General features: G+C 42.7%; 1 protein-coding gene and 1 pseudogene across 1 annotated transcript in view; both read right to left on the minus strand.

Annotated features, from left to right (window-relative positions):
* Window positions 1–3456: 3456 nt before the first annotated feature.
* LOC123799076 (U6 spliceosomal RNA) lies at window positions 3457–3555 on the minus strand (annotated as a pseudogene).
* Window positions 3556–4165: 610 nt separating this feature from the next.
* SPTLC2 (serine palmitoyltransferase long chain base subunit 2) overlaps window positions 4166–23390 on the minus strand; it is a 96856-nt gene continuing 77631 nt past the window's right edge. Inside the window, exons 10-12 of the mRNA XM_045807723.2 lie at window positions 17197–17332; window positions 14353–14482; window positions 4166–9483 (exon numbers count right to left, since the gene is read on the minus strand). Of these exons, the coding sequence (XP_045663679.1) occupies window positions 9364–9483; window positions 14353–14482; window positions 17197–17332 (386 nt within the window). The 3' untranslated portion in view covers window positions 4166–9363. The remainder of the gene's footprint in view (window positions 9484–14352; window positions 14483–17196; window positions 17333–23390) is intronic.

Below are 23390 nucleotides of genomic sequence, written 5' to 3' on the forward strand. Positions count from 1 at the left end.
GCTGGACACGTTTGAGGTCGCGGTCAGAAGATCGTGTCCTGCCTGCCACTGGGTGTCACCTAGTTTTATCCTGGATAAAACAGTGGGACCACCCACTCCCTCCAGCGAGACACTCGTGTGCAGGGATCCTCACGTGTAGGGTACGCGGGTCCTGAAATAAAAACTTAGCTCATGATAAAGATCAGGAACTCCGATGGGCAGTGACAATTTTTGTGGCGTGATGGGGACTGTGAGGGAATGTAAGCACAGTGACACAAGGCAGGTAGGGGGTGGGGGGGACGGAACTGGAAGGTTGGGGTTTGGACAGGTCAGTGAGGAGCAGTCAGAAGACACTAGGAAGATGCCCACTTGAGCCAGGAAGGCTGCCTGGTTTCAGGGCAGGGATAACAGATCCCTGGGGGTGCTGGGGAGGAAGGCCAGGAAACCCGCCATGGCGGTCAAGCTTGGGATCTGGGTTTAGCCAAAGTGAAACTCTTAGGGGACTGGGCACAGTTCTGAGAAACCACTCTTATCCTTAACAGCACAGCCCAGGAGTCTGCAGTGTTTCGAATAGTGCATCACAGGGATTACAACGTGGGTCTGGTGTTGGCCGCAGGGGTTTGAATCCTGCTTTACCATTTACTAAGAAGTTATTATTGGACAAGGTCTTTGACCTCTGGGTGCTTTTGTCATTTATAAAAGTGGGGGGGGGGGTGTCGGGGGGAGGGAGGCCTGCCTAGCAAATGGCAGGAGTAAGTAAGAATCTGTGTTAAAGATTTTCCTTAGGATGAAGTTGCCATTTTTTGGTTAAAAGGGTCAAACATTGGCAATTTCATGTTGTTCAACCTGATTAGTTGCTTGGTACACGGTAAACACACAAACCAAAAGAAACTGGCCTTTGAGCACCTGCTACACATTATGGCTTTTTCTACACGAAAGGTGAGCTACCTTGTTCTTTGTTTTTTAGGATTTCTTTTTCACAGCCAACCTATTTTGTCTGTTCATCAAACTTTTTTTTAAAGATTTTATTTATTTATTCGACAGAGATAGAGACAGCCAGCGAGAGAGGGAACACAAGCAGGGGGAGTGGGAGAGGAAGAAGCAGGCTCATAGCAGAAGAGCCCGATGTGGGGCTCGATCCCAGAACGCCAGGATCACGCCCTGAGCCGAAGGCAGACGCTTAACCGCTGTGCCACCCAGCCGCCCCTGTTCATCAAACTTCTGCACCTTCCACCAGATCAAGGTCAGAGCTCAAGTTCATTCATTTGGATGGACCTGTCTCTGAGTCAGTCACTACAGCTGTGCTCCAAGCCCTTCTCCCCACCATCCTTTACCTGGACAGCGGTCCTGGCCTCCTGACTGGGTCTGCTAGATCCACTCTTGTTCTCACTGCCTGCTCACCGGTGCTGTTGGTTATCTTGAGTGGAAAAAGGCTCCTGGTCCATACACCCTTCTGAGTTAATTTGATTCTAGTCTGTCATTCTTTGAGCTATTTTACAACTCTATAGGTTGTAGGTAAGAATAGTGAAGGGAAAACGTTCTTGTCTATAGAAATGCAAATTATATCCTGTCCCCTAGAGGCTCAGTTGACCTCCCAGTATGGAAGAAGCCCGTTTAGCCTTCATTTGCATTGATTTCAATATTCTGGATCTATACATGTTGTTTTTCTGGATCTGCTTTGATTGCTTGTCATATCCTTACCAGTTTCCTCATTCATGAGTTAAATGAAATCTTTAACTCATGTTCATTTTTACATCTGTAAGGGAGTCATGATTTTTTGAAAATGATCTAACAGTCTTGTCATACCCAGTTAATTCCTACCTCCCCAATCTTGGCTCCCAGCAACCACTTGCCCACTCTCTGTCACCATTGGTTTTGCCTTTCTAGATTTTTGTATTAATAGAATCATATTTATATATTCTTTTGTGTTTTCTTTATTTGAGCACATTTCTAAGGTTCATCCCTATAGTTGGAGGTATCAGCCATTCGTCCGTCTTTACTGCTGAGTAGTATTCCGTCACCCAAACATACTACAGTTTGCTTCTCTGTTCACAATGGTGGCATTTGGACTGTTTCTAGTTTAGGGCTATCATGAATACAGCAGCTGTGACTATTCGAGTGCAAGCATGCACGTGCTTTCACTTCACTTAGGTGAATGAAATTGCTGCCAGAAAAACTGCCGAATTGTTTTCTCCAATGGCTGTGCACTTTGCATTCCCACATCTTTGCCAACACTTGGTATTGTAATTCTTTTTTAATTTAGCCATTCTAGTGGGTGGGTGAGTGGTGGAATCTTATTATAGTTTTAGTTTGCATTCCCCCAGTGACCAGAGAGGTTAGACATTTTTCCATGTGCTTTTTTGGGCATTAGTGTATCTCTTTTTCAAAAGTCTGTTCAAATCTTTTGGGACGCCTGGCTGGCAGAATCGGTAGAGCACCCAACTCTTAATCCAGGGGCTGTGAATTCAAGCCCCGTGTTGGGTGTAGAGATTACTTAAAGAAATAAAATCTTTAGGGGCACCTGGGTGGCTCAGTCAGTTAAGCATCTGACTCTTGGTTTCGGCTCAGGTCGCAGTCTCAGGGTCCTGGGATCAAGTTCCACATCAGCCAGCTCTCTGCTGAGACCAGAGTCAGCTTGTCTCTCTCCCTCCCCCTCTGCTGCAAGCCTGTGCATGTGCACTCTCTCAAATAGATCATCTTTTTAAAAATAAAAAAAAAAATTAGAGATTTTATTTGAGAGAGTGAGCATGAGTGGGGGTGGGGGCGGACACGTAGGGGCAGAGGGAAAGGGACCAGACTCCCCACTGAGCGGGAGCCCGATGAGATGTACAGCGGGGCTCAGTTGCTGGACCCTGAGATCATGACCTGAGCCTAAGGCAGGCACTTAACTGAGCCACCCAGGCGCCCCCACACCCCCAAAAATAAAATCTTAAAAAAGTGTTCAAATCTTTTGCCTATTTTTTGGTGCATAGTCTTGCCTTATTGAGTTTTGAGTGTTCTTTCTATACTCTGGATAGAAAGCCTTTGTTAGATATGTATTGTGGATGTTTTGTCCTGGTCTGGAGTTTGCATTTTCCTGAGTCTTCAAGTTTTCGTTTTGATGAAGTACAGTTTATCAATATTTTTGAGCCGTGCTTTTTGTGTTCTAAGAAATTGTGGCCTAATCCAAGGGAACAGATATAAAACTTTACTTTTATATTTTCTTGGGTCCTATAGTTTTTATGTTCAGCTCTATGGTTTTGACTTAATTATGTGTATGATGTAAGGGTTGAGGGTCATCTCCCCTAGGTATTCAGTGGTTCCAGCACCATTACTGACTATACTTTCCCTGTTGAAGTGACTTGGCACTTTTGCCAAAAATCAACTAACCATATATGTGTGGGTCTATTTCTGGACTTTGTATTTTTCTTCTGTATGTTAACATAGTGTTAGTTTCAGGGGTCCAATATAGTGATCCAGCAATTGTATACGTTTCTCGGAAATACGGAATGCCTCATGAATGTGTGTGTCATCCTTGCGGGGGCGTGCTTCTCTGTATCGCTCCAATTCTAGGGTATGTGCTGCTGGAGCAAGCACTATTTCTGGACTTTCTATTATGTCTTATTTGTTGTCTCTGACCATTCTAATGCCAAATGCAGTCTTGGTTACGACAGCTCTGTAGGAAGCTTTGAAATCTGGTAGTACCACTTCTTTTTCAAAATTGTTTTGGCTAGTCTAGGCCCTTTGTGTATCCATATACATTTTACCAACTTGCCAATGTCTACCAAAAAAGCACACTAGCGATCTTTTTCAATGCTTGCAACCCTTCACTGGTTTTCCCCAATGTGTAAGATCACCGCTCACCCCAACAGCCCAGCGCAGCAAGCCTCTGGTCCCTCCTCGTCAGCCGGCCTTGTCATCCCCCCCTTTGCTCGCAGAGCATCGGCCGCACTCTCCACGCTCTCGTTTGGATCCTCCGTGCCTTAGAAAAGTTTTCTCTGTCACCTCTAAACCACATACTGGATACACGTTTTTATCACGCTCTTTACTTTTCCTTCGCAGCACTTACCAGTTTGCAAAATGATATACGTGTCCATATGCTTATTTGTTTACTATTTGTTTGCTGCTGGTATTGGTCATGCTCAGGGCAGTGCCTGGCATGGAACGAGCACTCAGTGTTTATTGGTTGAATGAATAAAGGCAGAGAGAGCTTTCTGAATAGTTTATTTGCGCAAAACAATATATTTGCATGGGATGATTCTTAAGTCATCTCAAGGAGTTCCCCTTCGGTTCTTAACATGGGCTCTCAAACAGATACATCTAACCCAACCCGTCAATTACAGCTTCACAGTCATCCAACGAGGTTAAAAAAAAAAATCATCTGGCAAAAAAGGGAGACGGAGGTAAGGGGGAAAGAGAAGAGTGACATTTTCACACATTACTAGAATTTAAAATTTTTTATTTACATTTCCCCCTCTCGCTTTCTCAGATTATATAAGCATCACAGCAATAGAAAGGGATTATCACAGCACCTCTTGCAAAGTCCAGTTTACAGGCAAATTGGTCAATGGAAAAATAAACGCCAACAAAATAAGATCTCAGCTCCCCATAAACCATTTCTCTTTCCCCCTTCTCTTAATGTTTGCTACCTTTACACAGAGAGGGATCATCAAGACTGTGTGGGCGCACCATCTAGGAGGCTTATCATCATTCCAACCACTGGTTTAACGTCACTGAGGTAACATGACGTAATGTTAAGGGTGAAGACAAGTTACCACTCCACCCCAGTCAGGAATACGTCCCACATCCCCTTAGAAGGCCTGCGCCGAGCCACTGAGCTTCGAGCTTCACACAAGAAACCTGAGAACTGTGGGGAAATAGACTCTGAACGGACTCTAGGTTCCTGGTGCAGAGAGGATCCACTTATCCATGGAGAAGGCAACAAGCAAGGACACTGAGCACATCAGGGTACTGTTCTCGTCTTTCCCTTGCATTCAACTTCCCCACAATGTCTCTGAAGAAACAGAGCTTTGGGTATTGCTTCATCAAAAACGCAGAACCGCCCTAGAAGAACCATTGCATTCTTTACGGTCAGTTTATTAGAACTCATCACACCACAAAGAGTCACAGTTCAAGGCCATCTATCACACGTAAGATGTAGTAAACCAGATCTTGCCCATGCCCCCCCCCCAGCCACTCCCTAGGGCGGACAGGGAATATCTCCAGACTCAAGAGAAGACTAGAATAATAAACAGCTTCAGTAAGTCCGCAGGCTAACTCCTTTGGGCGTCCCCCCCAAACAATCTATAGCAAAAGGTGCTTGGAAAACAGAAGTCACTGGAAATGACAGAAGGGGCACCCTTCTCCATACAATTAAAACAAAAGGATCACTGGCTCATCCTAGCATTTCTCCTGTATGATAAGGCAGGAAGCCAGCCTTCTAATGAGGCTATCCGGGCACATGGTAATTGGGTAGGAGCCTGAACACTACATTTCCTGTGGATAAAGCTGAGGAGAGAATCAGATACGCTTTTCTGCACGTGGAAGGTATTCTGATTAACTGGCTTAATGGAGGAAGATGCCTGCCGGCCGGGCACTGACCTTCCGTTAAGCAGGTAGCAGCAGATCTGTAGTTCCGGGGCTGCCTTTAAGCCCATAGCTGCTCAGCAGCCAAGAATCCTCACTTGATTTTCCTAACTCCCCCTTCACGACCCGTCTGGGCTGTGCCGAGTTTACCTGTGTGAAAACTCTCAACGGTTCTAATCTTCATGAAGACAGACGTTCAGAAGGAAAGGCCCCTACGCTCTTCCCCCTTGGCTGACCGCACGGGTTACGACCAGGAGAGATGAAAGGCCATCCTAGCTTACCTCGAACACCAGGAAAGGAGAGACACCCTGGGACTCAGGTCACAGCAGTTCTTTATACGAGAGAACCGAGAGCCAGTACAGTTGTATCTACAAATTCTTACAGAATAAGAATTACCCCAACTCTTTGTCTTCAATGCTGCTTCCCAATCCAGGACAACTAGCGGCCAGAGAGCCTCACCAGTTTGCAAAGGGAGCAGGGTTGGGGGGAGAAACAGGGAGGTAGTGGTAGACAGCATCGCTTTTTCCCCTTCCCTGAGAAGCCAGGAAATCTCTCCATGTGAGCCATTCTTCCTCCTGGTTTTCACTCACAGAAATAGAGCAAAGCATATTAAACAACTACAAAATTCAGCCAGATTGGACTAGTCATAACAAACTGAGACACAGGCTCCCTCAAGCAGAGAAGAAAGAAGTCCCCTGACTCCTCCTGAAATGGAAGGCCAGGGTCCCAGGACAGGGTATCTGACCTAGTGATCCTCCGAATACCGTACCGCCACGTAGGTTTTCTCTGGAACTGAAATTCCAAAACTCAAGAATGGGAAGGTTCAGAAAGAAAAGGCCAAATGCAGGATGGAGGGGATTATAGAGACAAATCATTGGCACAATATTCCATTCCTGGGCTTCTGAAAGGGCGTTAAGCAAACACAGCCCTTAGCCATCATATAGAGTATTTCTGCTCACCTTCCGTGACAGATTCAGGAAGAAGTGTGTCCGGACCATCTGAAGTCCTCGCCCTGTCACGAAAGTTTACGAAAGTTTAAGATAGTAACTGCAGGACTAGGATGCCAAGTTCTTCAAAAAAGCAAGCAGTACTTTGTGGTTCTGGAGACTAGGGTGATTTTTAAAGGGAAGACATTTTCCAGAGTAAAGCAGAAAGTTAAAGTGCTCCAAGGACCCTGCCCCTGAACGCACTCTTTCACTCTTTACTGGCTATACAGTGTGCGCCATATTCTAGGGTAAAACTTTTAAAAATAAGGGTGGGAGGAGAGTCTGCCACTGCCTCTTGACCCATTTTTTGTGATTCTGAGGTCTCCTAGTTAAAAATTTCCTGGTTTCTGATGTGATCTGCAGAAAAAGGTCTTACAAGCCTAAAATGGATAAAGGCAATGCTAAATAGTAAGAGGGGTGAGAGAAAGTGGTAAGGATTAGTCACATCTCTATTGACGGACTCCGATGATCAGCTCTGGTAGTAACCGTTAGCCGACACCCGTGTGCATCCCCCATCAGATTCGTGAATCAGGCTGCGTTCAACCATGCACGGAACAATGCTTAGGTCTCCTCATTCCCAGTGACTGTACTTATATACGTCCCCCAGTGCTTGGTTAAACAAGGAGCCCTGGGATACAACTGGACTCTAGATTTATATTACAGTTTCCAAGAAGAGACAACCAGCATGTAAAACATTTTGTCTTCTCGAAAGCAGAGGTCCTGGGTGGATCACAGTTTTGTCTCTTCAAAATAAACTTGTAACTTAACTACATTTATTCTGACATAACTTTGCACTAGCAAAGTGAGATATATATATCATGTATTGAAATGCCCATACTGACATTTTAAATTGCAGTGACTTCATGCAAACCAAAGTAAAAAGAGTAGCAAGTTAAGTTCATTGCTTGAAGTTTGTCACTTTTGCAAACCCTACACCCTTTGATAAGTGACTGCAGCGCAAAAGCTGTCTGGTGTTCTAGTGGGGTTCTACAATGAGGAACGAGATGTAAAGGTTAGCAATGTTTATTCTACAGGACTAGTGACTTAGTTACCGCAATGTCTTTTTTTTTTAACTTCAGTTTGTCCAGGCTAACTGCAGTCCCTGCATTTCTACTTGGTTCTTATATTCGCCTTTTTCTATTCTTTAAAAAAGTAAAACAAAACCTTGGAATATTTCAAAGGCTGAAGGCTCTCGGATGCTGTGAGTGACCAAAGGGAACTTAAGACATGAAAACGAAACTTCAACAATCCTGTTGCTCCCATCCTCCACCACCTGCGTCTGCACAAACACCAAGCGGATGACAAGGAGCCCAGGAGAATTCTACCAATACAAGGAGTGATTTCAAAAATACAGATGTGCAAAGCTACTTTCACACAGTGTTTTTCCATTCTGTTCCTGATCCTTCCCCCATATTACTCGATGGCTACTATAAGACTATAAAAGACAAGCTGGTTTTGGGTTTAAGTCAAAAGTTCTCTTCACTTAAGCTTTGGTCAACAGAAAAAAAGGAAGAGCTTTAACATGGTGGTTTTCAGATTTGTTCTTTGGTCAAGCAGTATAAAAGCTCTCTGGAACTAGTGCCCTTACCTGGTATGAAGAGCGTCAAACTAGAGGATCCCAGTTTAGTAAAGAGATATGTGTTCAGAATTTCTTAGGGGGGAAGAGAAAAAAAAAAAGACAAAGAGAGACCCTAAACCCCAGATGCCAGATTAGAATTGTCTTAGGACACTAAGAGTAAAGGAGAACGAGCGCTCAGAAAAGAAATATTTAAATGGGTCAGCTTCTAAAAAGAGTAAGTTAATAACTTTAATCCTTAAACAGGAACATGACAACTGACTTCTGAGCAGAGGATTTACCAACATTTTCCTTTATCAGTTTAAATCCTAATCTGGACCCAGCCCCAGGCAGAGGCGGTCGCAATTCTGAGAAGCAGAGAACAGTAAGAACCGAGCACAGACGTTCTGCCAGCTCTGTCCCCGAGGCCCGGCCCCGCACCCCTGCAGGACAGCTGCACACACACAACACAGTGAGGCGGGGGTCAGCCTCACCATACCGGTCTGGCCAGGGTAGGATGAGGGTGCTTTCCGCGCAACTGAAGTGTTCTGTTTAGAGCTCAGGAAGAACCCAGAAACTGGACATACCCCTCAGACAGTGACCATCATCAATATCTGATGGTGAAAGAAGAAATCACCTGGTGACCAGAACAAGACCAAACCTTGGGAAGCTCCTCGCCAGGGGCAGTTACACGACGAGGGGCAGTTTTTAGCAATGTTAGTTTCATGGTTTTCCTTAAACAGCTGAACATCAGACGAAAGGGAGGACACTTTGGTTGAATACTTGACTGGTTTAGTAAGGATTCCAAGGTTGGCGGCCTCTGAGACCTGGATTGGAAGTAAGTGGAAGGCACTTGCTCCCTGGGGAGGAGGGCTGGGTGAGTCTGGAGGCTGCAGGGCCAGGGCCAGCGGGAGCTTTGGATGGGCCAAGTCTGCAGGCGGTGGGGAGAGGGTAACGGCCTGTGTGGTTAGCCAGGGCCAGGCTATGGTCAGCGTGATTTCATAAGAAGAAGAGTTATAAAATAAAACATTTTTAATGGACAAAACAGTAGAGTGGGTCACCTCTTTTCTTTAAAGGTGAAATGTAGCAAAGGAAGAATGTGAAGCAGTTTTTGACTATTTACAAAATGCCATTTAGAACGAGGTGGCCACCGTCAGTAGTTGAGGAAATGTCTTTCACGTGAGATGGCCACAGAAGTCTGGTTCCTGGAACTGGCTCAGAAAGGCCACACACTGTCCTGGGTGAGGGAGAGTTCCTCCAAGGGAGCACCAAAAAGGCTCAGTCTTCTGTTTCTTCATAGGTAGTCTCGTCAAAGGGCCTGTCCAGTAGAGGCACCAACCGATGACGGGAATACTTCAGTTGCAATAGGTCCCCAACTTCATCTATCTCCTTTAAAGCCTAAAATACATAAGAGCAGAGCTTAGTCGGAGCCAGCAGGATGCAGGCATGCCTGGTGCTTTATGTTTCTAAAAACATTCATGGCAAGGGCGCCTGGGTGGCACAGCGGTTAAGCGTCTGCCTTCGGCTCAGGGCGTGATACCAGCGTTCTGGGATCGAGCCCCACAACAGGCTCCTCCACTGTGAGCCTGCTTCTTCCTCTCCCACTCCCCCTTGCTTGTGTTCCCTCTCTCGCTGGCTGTCTCTATCTCTGTCAAATAAATAAATAAAATCTTAAAAAAAAAAAACATTCATGGCAAGATTATCCACTAGCGGGACCGTTTGTGTTTAGTGCATTAACTGATCAGACGATAGGACGGCTGTGGAAAGAGCTGCTCTTTGAGCGAGAACATCAGGCCGGTCATGAATAATGGGTTGTGGAGAGCAGTTACGCAGGAGAAGGGGTGCAGTTCATCAAAGTATGCCGTGCCTAGGAGAAAAACGAATATGCGTCCTGAACTGGCCAGGCTGGCTACACTGTCACTTGTCCTTTCATACTTCAGTCCGTGCTGTTTCTATTTTACTACAAGAAAACCGACGGCAAGTCTCGTTGAGATGCCTCCTAGCACAAGATGAAGACAGCCCCAAAGCGGACCGCGGCTCAGACTCAGTGAGACAGTAGGGAAGCCGTTAGGAGACTCTGGGTAAGTGACACACGGGGTGGAGGTGAGGCCGCAAGAATGCACAGAGCCAGGACTCAAACTCAGGCATGAGTCTGAACTTGAAAACCCTAACCTTGAGAGATCTCCTCTTCCCGTCAACAACTATCTCAGTATACATTTCTTTTTCTTACAAAACTTGCTCTTTTGTTTTTAAAAAAAATTCAAGCACTAAGAAAAGTTATGAAATGAAAAGTCTCTTCCTGATTGCTTCACCCGTAAGCTCACAGAGTTAACCTTTAAAAACAGAGTCAGAACAAGAAGGGGATATGTGTTCACGATTTCTCAGGAAAAATCTAATAGAAGGACGTGGATACTCGAAGCCCCAGATACTCCTCAGAGAAATCCAAAGAAGACTGCAAAAATATTGCAATCCTAGGTTCCAGGGCTTTTTAATAAGAGCACCTCACTCAGGCCACACACTGCAGTTTCCGTGGCAGCTTTCCAGCCCTATTATTCACTCCCCCAGCACCTGTGGATGGTACCCAGTGGATCCATGACGAATCTGGGGGGGAAGGGCCTTAGCTCTGGAGACAGGGCTCCCTCCACGACACCACCTCATTAGGTAACGGTGAGGCGGGCAGTAGCTGCTGGAGTGTGACTCTCCAAATTCCCATCACGTCATACCCGTCTGTCCTCTCTTACGGTCGTACTTTCGTATGAAAATGTACACCTCCCACTTCTACTTCATAATGGGAGTCAGCCAGCTGAATGTTAGTAAAAGACACATTTACCTGTTCTTTTAATTTTTATTTTATCTTTTAAAAAGATGTTATTTGAGAGAGAGAGAGAGAATGAGTGAAGAGGGAGAAGCAGACTCCCTGCCAAGCAGGAAGCCCAATGTGGGGCTCGATCCCAGACCCAGAGATCATGACTTGAGCCGAAGGCAGACACTTAATCAACTGAGCCACCCAAGCACCCCGAAATTTAACTTAAAAATCAGTGTTTGTTTGTTCTCTAATAAATAAAATTTAAAAAAAATCTTAAAAAAGAAAAATGAAAAGAAAAGAGTGATATCTCTGAGAAGAGGTTTAACTGAAAGCTCCATATGGAAACAACTGAAGATTGAATTTCAGCTGGGAGAACCCATTAAGCATTTATCCCCCTGACCTCTGATATAGGATTTATTAATTTAAAACAACACATGACTTAATAAGAACACAAAGTAAAAGACATTTATGAACTCTGACTTTAGAATTTTTTTTATCTATGTAAAAAAGAAAATGAATAGACAGAAAAAACCCACAGTAGCCCAAAGGGATCTAGATTTCATGATTTCCTCTGATCCCATACCAAATATTTCAAATAAATAGGTTTTTTTGTTTTTTTTTTTAACATAAAACTGTAACTAGAAATTGCTGGTTTGCCATTATGTGGGTCACCTGGTTTGAGCAGGAATAAGGGACTGTTAACAATTATCACCATCTGTTAGCAAATAATCTACACTTAGCCACTGGATCACAGGGTGAGATGGTTCATAGGGGGGAAAACATGTAAATCATAGAGCTGAGTTTGGTCCTTGAGTAAGAATACTCTAGGACAGCTGTGCCCCAGAGCTGATCGATAACCTTGCTTTTCTCATATTTAAAAATAACAGTTTTATTGTGATACAATTCACATGCCATAAAAGTCACCTTTTTAAAGTGTACAATTCAGTGCTTAGTATAGTCACAGAGGTGTGTAATTTTCATCAGCATTTAAAGTACTACCACCTTAAAAAAAGAAACCCCATATTCACATCCTCATCCTTGTGTTCCCCAGGCCCTGACAACCATCAATCTATTTTCTTACCCTATGGATTTATTTGCCTATTCTGGACATTTCATAATGTGGTCTTTCGTGCCTGGCTTCTTTCACTTAGCATAATGCTTTCAAGGTTCATCCACGTTGTAGGGCTCCAACTTCATTTTTTGCATGTGGTTATCCAGTTGTCCAGTACCATTTGTTGAAGAGACTATTCTTTCCCTAGTAACTAGTCTGGGCTCTCTTGTAGAAAATCAACTGGCCATAGATGCTTGAGTGTATTTATGGACTCTCAGTTCTCTTCAACCATTGGTCTACATGTCTATCCTTATGCTAGGACCCCACTGCCTTAATTACTGTAGCTTTGTAGTAAGTTTCACATCTGGGAAGTTTGACTCCTCTGACTTAGATTTTCTCTCTCCGTACTGTTTTGGCTATCTGCGGCCCCTTAACAGTTCCATATACACTACTTTTTAAAAGGCAAGTCAAGCTTTTAAACATCTAAAAAGAAGAGAATGGTAGAAAAGCTGGTATCAGTGGGTTAAAAAAAAAAAAAACAATCCATGCAGAAATTGCCAGTAAGATTTCTGAGAAATGGGAAAACGACTGAAAAAAATCTGAAAGGCACAATCAAAACAAAGAAAAAGAAAGATACAGTATCAAAAATAAACTGAATCCGGGGCGCCTGGGTGGCACAGGGGTTAAGCGTCTGCCTTCGGCTCAGGGCGTGATCCCGGCGTTACGGGATCGAGCCCCACATCAGGCTCTTCCGCTATGAGCCTGCTTCTTCCTCTCCCACTCCCCCTGCTTGTGTTCCCTCTCTCGCTGGCTGTCTCTGTCTCTGTCAAATAAATAAATAAAATCTTTTAAAAAATAAATAAATAAATAAACTGAATCCAATTTTCCTGTGTCAGAATGTGAATAAGAATATACTTGTGGAACTTTTGTTATACAGAAATAAGGAAGAAAAATCAGTCTTCAGCTACTAGAAATAAAAATGTCAATTAAATTGCTACAATGAACTCTTAAAAACATGTACTCATAATATTAAGATTAGTAGCTCTCCAATGAATTAATGGTTACTTCTAGCAACTGCAGCTGACCCATGAACAACGAGGGTTTGAACTGTGTGGGTCCACTTATATGCGGATTTTTTTTGATAAATATGGTACTACAAATGTCTTTTCCTTATGATCTTCTTAATAACATTTTCTTTTTTCTAGCTTACTTTATTGTAAGACTACAGTATAGACTACATATATCATTTACAAAATATGTGTTAAGTGCCTGTTTGTGTTATCAGTAAGGCTTCCAGATGACTAGTACTTAAGTTTTGGGGGAGGCAAAAGTTACATGTAGATTTTTTTTTTTTTTTAAGATTTTATTTATTTATTCGACAGGATAGAGACAGCCAGCGAGAGAGGGAACACAAGCAGGGGGAGTGAGAGAGGAAGAAGCAGGCTCATAGTGGAGGAGCCTGATGTGGGGCTCGATCCCATAACACCGGGATCACGCCCTGAGCCGAAGGCAGACACTTAACCGCTGTGCCACCCAGGCGCCCCAGATGTAGATTTTTTTTACTTAGGGATGCGGGGCATGTTAGCTTCCCTAAACCGCAGCTCCCCCATGTTGTTCAAGGTCAACTGTAATTCTATGCAAATATCACATTCTAGAGTTCTATGAACTCCCAGAAAGCAATACTTATTTAAAGTCTGAAGTCTTGGGCATGAAATAATAACATGTTAAGAGAATATCACAAGATAAGAATAAATTCAGAGACCATAATTAAATTCGGCAATTATGAGCCCTTACTACGTGCCTGGCACTGTGGTAGGTCCTGGAGATATAGAATGACCAAAAGAGACTTAGTCTCTGCCCTCAAGATTTATCCAGTGGAGAAGATTGCCAATAAATAATTCCAGGTGGAAAGGATTTACTAAGGGGGAATCTCAAGATTCCAAGGCAACGGCAAGCAAGAGGGAGGACTGGGGAACACCCTTGACCAAGTTTCCTTTTAAGTGGAGATGTGAAGAATCAGTAGGGAGTCAGCCAGGCAAGGGAGAGAGAGGGCTCAAGACAGAAAATTCTACAGAGACAGAACATACAAGAAGGCTTGCAGTAGAAACAGCTAGAGTACAAAGAGAGACAGTTGTAGAGGCCATAATAAGGGAGAGCGTGGAATAAGATAAAGCCATTAATTCCCCCAGAACCTTGAGCGCACAGGGTCTAGTGGGCAATGCTAATGGTTTTGCATTTTTTTTGGGTAAAAGCAATGTTTTAAGCAGCATCGCATATTCCCTCCTCTATTTTACCAGTTAATACCTCAGGTGCTCAAAGAACTTCAGAATCAACAGATGGTCAAGTTCATCTGCTATTCAGGCCTCCTGAGTATAGGTATGTTTCTATTAAGGTGAGAATGTCTACTTACAGTATCAAGTATTTCTTTGGTATGAGCTGCTGACAGGCAAAACCTGGCTCTGGACTCAATAATTGGAGTAGCAGGAAATCCCACCACAACCACGCCGATATTCCGCTTCAGCATCTCCCGTCCAAAGGCACTGCAAGGGGAAAACAGAAGAATTATAAACCACCGTACCAAGGTCTTGTGGTCCTGAATGATTTAAACACTTAGGTGATATAGACATTGGAGACTTCTATTAGGAATTTCCTCTAACTTCTTTTCAAGTCCAAATTGCCAGATTTAGGGGCACCTGGGTGGCTCAGTCAGTTAGGCAGCTGACTCTTGGCTCAGGTCACGATCTCGGGGTCCTGGGATTGAGCCCTGCATTGCAGCATTGCATCAGGCTTTGCTCTCGGTGGGGAGTCTGCTTGTCTCCCTCCCCCTCTGCCCCACTGCTGGCACTCACATTCTCTCTCAAATGGATAAATAAATCTTAAAAAAAAAAAAAAAAATTGCCAGGGGCGCCTGGGTGGCTCAATCTGTTGGGTGTCTGCCTTCTGTTCAGGTCATGATCCCAGAGTCCTGGCATCAAGTCCCGCATTGGGCTCCTTGTGCAACAGGGAGCTCCTTCTCCCTCTGCCTGCCACTCCCCCTTTTTGTGCTCTCTCTGAAAATAAATAAATAAAAATCTTAAAAAAAGAAAAGATTAGGGATGCAGAGGATCTGCTGTAACGTGGACATCTTTCTGCTGGCAGAATGGCCGACCAGCATTAGCCCTCTAGACCAGGCGCTTCTTTTTCTTTTTCTTTCTAAGTTTATTTATTTCAGTGATCTCTACAACCACCCGGGATCAAGAGTCACAAGCTCCTCCGACTGAGCCGGTCAGGTGTCCCAAAGACCAGGTATTTCTTTGATTCACTTGGGTGTTAAGTGCCTTTGGAATTTAGGGTTTCCTTTGGTTTTGTGAGGCAAACTCATCCCAAGGCTTCACCTGACTGTCCAGACTACACAAACCTTTAACTCCCCACCCCAAGCCAAACTGGTGGCACGTGACCTTACTCCACATAGTATCCTGTCTAAGTAACAAAAGTCTAACTTCCATGTAAATTTTATTTGCTGATTATGTTGCTTCCTGACTATTCCCTTAGGTTCTTTTTTTTAAAGTGTATTTATTTAAGTAATTTCTACACCCAATGTGGGGCTTGAACCTAACCCTGAGCTAAGAGTCGCATGCTCTTCTGACTATGCCAGCCAGGCACCCCTTCCCTTAGCATTTTACAGCATTTCTTTGAGAATAAGAAATCCCCCACATTTTAATTACCCAAGTAACTAATTACATAAGAGGCAGCGTTTCCCCACTCCTCCTAATACTTCCTCTGACCCCGAGCACCCTGCATCTTCAGCGCACCCTCCCTCCCAAATGGTCTAGTTCTTCATTTCCGTTTGCCTCACCCTCTCTAAATCTTAATTATAATGGACACAATTTCCCCTCTGTAGACTAGGTTAGACACAGTTCTCTCTGAAGAAAGAGTTCTAGACTAAGTCCTCCAGACCAGACAGCTCTTTGTTTATGATAATTCCATTTAAAGAAGAGTGAGAGAACCCTACACCTTAGCTTTGGTTCATTCTCTCCATTCCCTCTGAAAGTCAAATGCGCATATGACTTCCTGTTGAAAACCGAACTCCTTCCCTCAGTGGCCACCTTTTCCCAATTTCCCTCTTATTATCTTTGGAATCACCCTACCTCCAGTTTCCCTGCTATAATTTTCCCTCCTCTATATCCACTTTAATGAACATTTACTGAATGCCCTCGAGTGCCAGGGACTCTGGTGGGCACTGGGATTCAAAGATGAATAAAAATATTTGCTCCTTTAATGAGTTCAATTAAACCTGAGAAACGATTCTACTCCAATTTTATATTTAAGATCTAGTCAAAACTCATAAATCTGAAAAGATGTGTGGTTTTTTTTTTCTATTTTTTTTTTTTTTACTGAGTCTACACTAAGCAGATAACTCCTTTCTTTTACATCTCTGATGCAGTTTTGCATACAACTGTTTTGCAAATAATTGTATTTGCTCACTTCGCATTACTTTCCAAACGACTTCTGCTTTCGTTATACACCTGCACTTCTCGAATACACTGGAAGCTATTCCAGGGCAAGGCTTTCCATTATGCATGAGTTGCATAAACCAATGAAATTGGTGTAATCTGCACCTTGGGTAGCCATGCAACTACATGCCCTGACCTCGCGGCCCCTACGCCCCCCTGCGCACTGCATTTCAGCTCCACACACCTTCTTGCTCTTCCTCAATCGGCTAAGCATGTTCCTGTGTTACGGCCTTTGCACAGAACTTCTTTCTCCAAGTGGCTAACTCTGTTCCTTCAAGCTCAGATGTCGCCCTTCCTTCCCCGCAGGCTCCCCACCGACCACCCGTTTAATACTGTCATCTGCCTGCCCATGGGGCACTCTCAATCCCCCATATCCTGCTCTACTTTCCCCCTTAACGTTAACATGTAACGTCTTCTGACAAATTATGTAACTTATTGATTAGGTTTGTCTGACTCCTGCCCCATTAGAACAAAAGCTCCACAAGGGCAGGGATTTTTATTTTTGTGTTCTGTCCACCAATCTATCCCAATCTCCTAGAAGAAAGCATTAAACTCAGTATTTGTTTCATGAAAGACTAACAAGTTAACATATTTTATAAGCTGGAATCCACTATTTAACCTATGGGATTTCTAGCAAATCTAGAAGGTTAACATAACAAGGCCGAAGACAATCTGTCCTAACAGAATACACAAGCCTGAGCCTAGTATCCTGGGAGCCTTAAGTCTACCGAAGCCAGTGTGCGGCCTGCAACAGAACATACCCAATCTTGGCCGGCATGTAGAGCATCAAAGGAACCACTGGGGAGTCTTCATTCCCATAGATGATGAAGCCCATCTCTTTCAGACGCCTCCTGAAATACCTGGTGTTTTCAGCCAACTGCTGGATACACTCTTTGCCTGGAAAATCATGAGGAGGAAAACACAAATAACACTAAGAGAAAAGGAGTGGAAAAAAGACAGCAATCTATCTCCAGTCCATCAATCAGTCCTATGTTTGGTTCCTCATTTCTAACATAAAATATTTTCACATAACAAACTGTATGAAATATGAACAAATCTTGCTTTGTAGTCTGTCACAGTAGGTGTTCCCAACAGATCTTGTAGCAACACACAAAATGAAGTTTGACGATTAGCATTGTCATGGCACATGAGCACCCTTCCACATTTTTCATCAATACACCTCATTTAACGCTCTGCCATCCACTCACAGGAGGTGTAATATTCACTGTTCTCTTCATTTTATAGATTAGGCGACTCTCACAAAGGCGGTGACTGGCCTGCAGACATGGTAGTAAGGCACAGTTGAGACTAGAATCTAGGTCTCTCAACTTCCATGTTCGTTCCAATGAACAATGCTGCAAATAATTTTACACATACGACCAGATACAGAGCCATTTAGAGCCCCAAATCCTCCTCTCAGGAGTTTGACTTTATGTCACCATCTCCCTGAAACTTCTCTCAGACAATAGTAGTGTATCCGTAGTAACGTAAAATCGTATTTTTATTCCTAGTTTGTTCATCTTCCCTAAAATACAGATGGATTAAAACAAGCAATTCTCAAACTGCTAACTAACTAAACATCTGGACTGGGTTCTGACGTTACGGTAGGTCCGTCTATGAACAGCATCGTTCTGCTCTAAAGAGTAAGCCTAAACTCAAAACATCAGCTTGCGAAGGGCTAAGAACTGTTAGGGTCTTCCCAACCACAAATACAAATGAGAGAAGGCTGCAGTCATTTTCTCACATATATTAGAGAGCCAACAAATTCACATTTTAAAAAAATACAAATATCATACAATTCAAAAGATAAGTTAATCAGTTGATCAGAAATACAGGTGTTTAACAAATGGCCTTAGAATACCAACTTCTCCACCCACTCACTGATGAAGAGCTACCCTAGGTAAGTCGGCTACAGCTGCAAATAGCCCACAGTTAATACTTTGTGCAAATAATTTCAAGTTGACCAGAGAATAACACTCAAGCTGCAACTGGCTTACTGTGAGCGCTGAAGAACGCCACTTCAGTGACCACCCCTGTCTCACAACAATAAAGCAGACATTAAAGTGTGTTACGTTTCAGTATGTCGAGAACTGATGACCCTGTGCCCAAGCTTTTCCCCAGAAATAACCAATACATGCTTACTCTACATTTAGGAAAAGAGACTTCCATTTCTGGCCAGGAGTGAGTACCTGGGACCAGATTTACCTTTCTGCTGTCAACAACAGAAAGCTGGACAAAGCACATAAAACAAAATGTATATAAAATGGTTTTCAAACACCGGTCCATAGGCAGCATCGGGCTGTGCTGTTGGAGAAGGAAAACAAAACACGAGCCTGTGGATTGCTCCCTGACTGGCTAGAGGCAGGTCCCAGGCTGCTGCTCAGGGAGAGGAACCCTGTCTGGTCAGGCGAGGATACCAGAGATCAGAGTTGCAGTTGCGGATGCTAAGGTGGCTAGATTTGTCCCGCAGCATACAGGAGAGGAGAGAGGAGCAAAGAGAGAGGTGGGGGGTCTGCAGCAGGGTCTCCTTGAGCCTTTGGCAGAGTGCTATCCGCTCTGCATGAGAAGAAACCACCTGGGGCTAGGGAAGAACCACCAGAAAGAAGCAGAGTCAACAGTTCCTTGGGGCTCATATGGAGTTGGCAACAGTTTGTGTTTTCACCTCCCCAAATGGAAAGACCTGAGAATCACACTAGCCGTGGGGTGAAATTAGCCCTAGACTAAAAGCAAGCAAAACACCTTACAAGCAAGTCTGGGAAGGATCCAACTGATATCAAGAACAAAGTGCAACACTACCTAAAGGAATACAACAAAGCGCAGCCCCCAATAATGTAAAACTTAACGTCTGGCATACAATAAAAAATTCCAGGCATTCAAAGAAACAGGAAAATATGACCCATCAACCAGGAGATAAGTCAATCAACAGAAACAGACCAGAAATAACAGAGTATCAGCAGACAAGGATGTACAAAATGCTATTATAAATACCCTGCATACATTCAGAAAGGTGGAGGAAACACGATAAAGGGAGAAAGGAAATATATAACAAGGAATGAACAACTGATACATGCAACAACGCTGATGAATTTCAAAAGCATTATGTTACATGAAATAAGCCAGACACAGAAGATTATATACTGTGTGCATTCATTTATAGGAAATTCTAAAAGAGACATAATTATAGATACAGAAAACAGATTAGTGATTGCCAGGGAGTGGAGAGAGGACTGACAGCACAGGAGTATGAGGGAACTTTTTTTGGGGGGGGGCTGAATTTAGTGATATACCTGCATATTAGTACACATTTTTTTCTGCACCCACTTTTATTATTTTGCAACTTGCTACCTTTTTCTCATCACAAACCAACTAGTTAAAATCTTTTTTTTTCTCATTCTAAGAACATCAAGAAAAATGATCAAGGAAAAAAAGAAATCTTAAGGATGTAGACCTTAACTTCTCCTTTTCCTTTTTTTATTTTTTAAAGATCTTATTTATTTATTTGAGAGAGAGAGAAAGCAGGCAGAAGCAGGGGGAATGGCAGAGGGAGAGGGAGAAGCAGGCTCCCCAGTGAGCAGGGAGCCCGGACGCAGGGCTCAATCCCAGGTCCCTGGGATCATGACCTGAGCGGAAGGCAGACGCTTAACCCACTGAGCCACCCAGGTGCCGAAGTCCTTAACTTTTCCAATTACTATATCATTCTAAGCAAGTTTTCTTTAATGAAAGGAAGTGAAAATCTCAGTCTCACTATTCATCACCACCTGCTCCCTGATAAGAAAAGTCCCAGAAGAAAATACATCTAATATGACACTCACATAACAACCTGAAGACCGTGGGAATAGGCATTTAAAATTTCCAACTTACACATCCCCATTATTGTTGACCAGTATTCCTTTGTAAAAATACACCACCATTTTTTTGTTTGTTTATCCACTCACATGTTAATGGACATCAGAGATTACCAACCTTCATTCTGGCAGCTATGAAGTTTAGATTAAAAAGAATTCTCTCTTAAACATAAAATTTAAGCATCCTGGTCATACTGGAATTGATATAAAATTTAAAAATAAAATGAAAATAATAAAAAAAGAATTAACAGCTCAATTTCATTTGATCCTAACTGCTTTTAAATGGGTATAATAAAAGAATGTACTATTTATACTTTACACACAAAGAAACAAGCCCAGGGATGTTAAATTATTTCTCTAAGGCCTTTCTTTCAGGAGGCAGATCAAGGTTTTCTGACTCTGTCAGTGCTTTTTCTTCTACACCACACCAAGCAATTATGTATTTTTCAAACTTTAAAGTGTTCGGCCCTTTACTGGGTAAGAGTATCTGTGCTTTTTCTTAAAGCAGCACTTACTGGCAAATGAATGGGGTAGGGATGAATGGGTGAAGGAGCCTAGGGAGACACAGGGCAAGTATGAGAAAGTGAAAAGCAGTTCTTCCAATAAACTCGCCCAGAACAACACACTGCAATCGTTGCTGGTGAGTGCAGGAATAAAGACTGAGTGGAAGTGTCAAGACCAGTGCTAAAGAAGGAAGTCAGTGCAATCAGAAATGGCAATCGCAATGAATCCCACAAATTAAGTGGTCTATTTAAACCACAAAAGTCGTAGCCTGAACCACGAAACTGCCAACATTTGACTATTTGTGACCTAAAAACAGCAATTTCTTGTGGCTCAACCTAAGAATTTCAAAGACAATAACAGGAAAAGTAGACACATAATTGCAGACAAATCAGTAAGCTCTGGTGCTTATACATCTTGGGAAGTAGTTACGTAGTTATTCCTTATTCTCAAGGTGATGCTGAATTTTAAAGACAACACAGTTACCCATTTTGAATTAAATATTGTCATCTAAAATACTAGTTAAGAGGCGCCTGGGTGGCTCAGTTGGTTAAGCATCTGCCTTTGGCTCAGGTCACGATCCCAGGGGCCTGGAATCCAGCCCTATGTTGGGCTCTCTGCTCAGCGGGGAGTGTGCGTCTCCCTCTATCTACCCCTCCTCCCATGTGCATGCGCGCTCTCTGTCCAAAATAAATAAAATCCTTAAAAAAATAAAATACTAGTTCATACTAATGCAAGAAGTGTTAATTGCTAGTTAAGTCCAATCTCCTAGCTCAGTTCTAAGGAGTTTTCTTATCACAGAGTTGCAGCAAGTTAAAATGGGGCTGGAAGAATGGTCTGACAGTGATTTTTTTTTTTTTTAAAAGCAATCTCTACACCAACGTGGGGCTCAAACTCACGATCCCAAGATCAAGAGTTGCATGTTCTACCAAGTGAGCCAGACAGGTGCCCTGCTAATAGGGATTTAAAACATGTGAAGTGTAAAAATAAGGTTTAGTCTTATTTAAAAAAAAAATCTAACTCTTAAAATGTCTTTACCCTTTTAAGAACACAGATGGTAATAGAAGAGGTCAGCATTCTTCTCTACTTTTCCAACATAAATCTTTACTTTTAAAGATGATAAAAAGCATCAAAGCAATTCTGAGAAAACCTCTATACTGATTCTCCCGAAGTTTACAACTGAGCCTCACTCTGTGGCTGTGTGTTTGTGGAGTTCTTCAATAAAAATCTACAGCTTGGTATAAAATAAAGAAAAGGAAACAGGAGTACATAATTCAATTTCTCAGAAATTGTAAGAGGTAACTTTAATAGGTCATGTTTCGTCCTCAACTTCTTTGCAATAAATTTTATGCTTAGGAAGTAATGAAGGATCAATAGATTGTGATGACATCATTAGATTTAATTCTTTTAAGGAAACAGAAAACCTAAAAAGGAGGGGCATCACAATGATCTACCTATTAATAACCTACTTTAATAACTTTATATCACTTTTACAAAATAGGATATGGAGCTGTATTTATTAACCACTGCCAAATAAGATAGTGAAGTTGAACCAACTACATTTCTCCAAAAGGTCTATTTTATCACGTCTTAACCCAGATTCCTCAGGACTCTCAGCCATGGAAACTTAACATCTGAAGGAACTACTGGATTATTACTCAAATAAAATTTCATAAACCCTCCCAGACAGGTTATCAATCAGAACAGATACTGTTCTAGGAGCTACAAATTTTCTAAAGTCTCAGGACTGGTTAAAAAAATGGGATAAGACCTATGTACAAAGTAAGGGGGTACAAAAGGCAGCATTTTGTCGTAAACGGCATCAGTGCTAACTACTCAGAACTACGCTTCAAAGAATATAGCATGTACGCACCTGCTTAAAGAGCAATGTAACTGTCAACTTAGCTGATGAGCTGTTATGTAACTTATAACATGATCAACAAAATGTGCCTGAGTCTGCAACTTCACAAATAACACTTCCGGTGTTAACTGAAATCCTTCAAAATAAAGGACACAAATATAAATGATGTTCAGCCAGAGCGGATCCCCTAACTCACATCATACTCCATTATACAGCTCCTAACCTTCTTAGATTTCCTGGATATGCTGATATAATCTGCTTTCCTGGGAAAAATAAAATAAAATTACTGCTACTCTTCAGACTTATACTCTCCAATTAATTATAATGGGCTGGAAGAATTCGAAATTGAAGACTTCTTCCCCCTCCCCCCTTCTTCTTAAAGGTCATAATCTCAAAGCAGATAAGGGTGTTCTTAATTGAGGGTCCCCCAAACAAAACAGGTAGCCCTAAGGTAGGTTTCAGTTAGTTTTCAGCATTAACCATGAGGTAAGGGTCCTAAGGCAGGATAAAATATGGAAAAATACTACCCATCACCTTGTTCTAATTTATACTATCAAATACATTACATTATGGATATTTCACATAGTAGCTCTTTAATACTTTATGTCTAAGAACTGAACTTAACCATCAATCTTTTAGTTTAATCATCCATCCAAATGTCTCATTTTTGCTATTTGGAAGTTACTTTTTCTACTATTTTACTGTGGTTGGATTATACTCCGGAGTGGAAAGGAATGATGTTTCACTC

Source organism: Ursus americanus, chromosome 26 (genome assembly GCF_024610735.1).
Source record: "Ursus americanus isolate L20-20 chromosome 26, mUrsAme1.1.p, whole genome shotgun sequence".
Lineage (NCBI taxonomy): Eukaryota > Metazoa > Chordata > Mammalia > Carnivora > Ursidae > Ursus > Ursus americanus.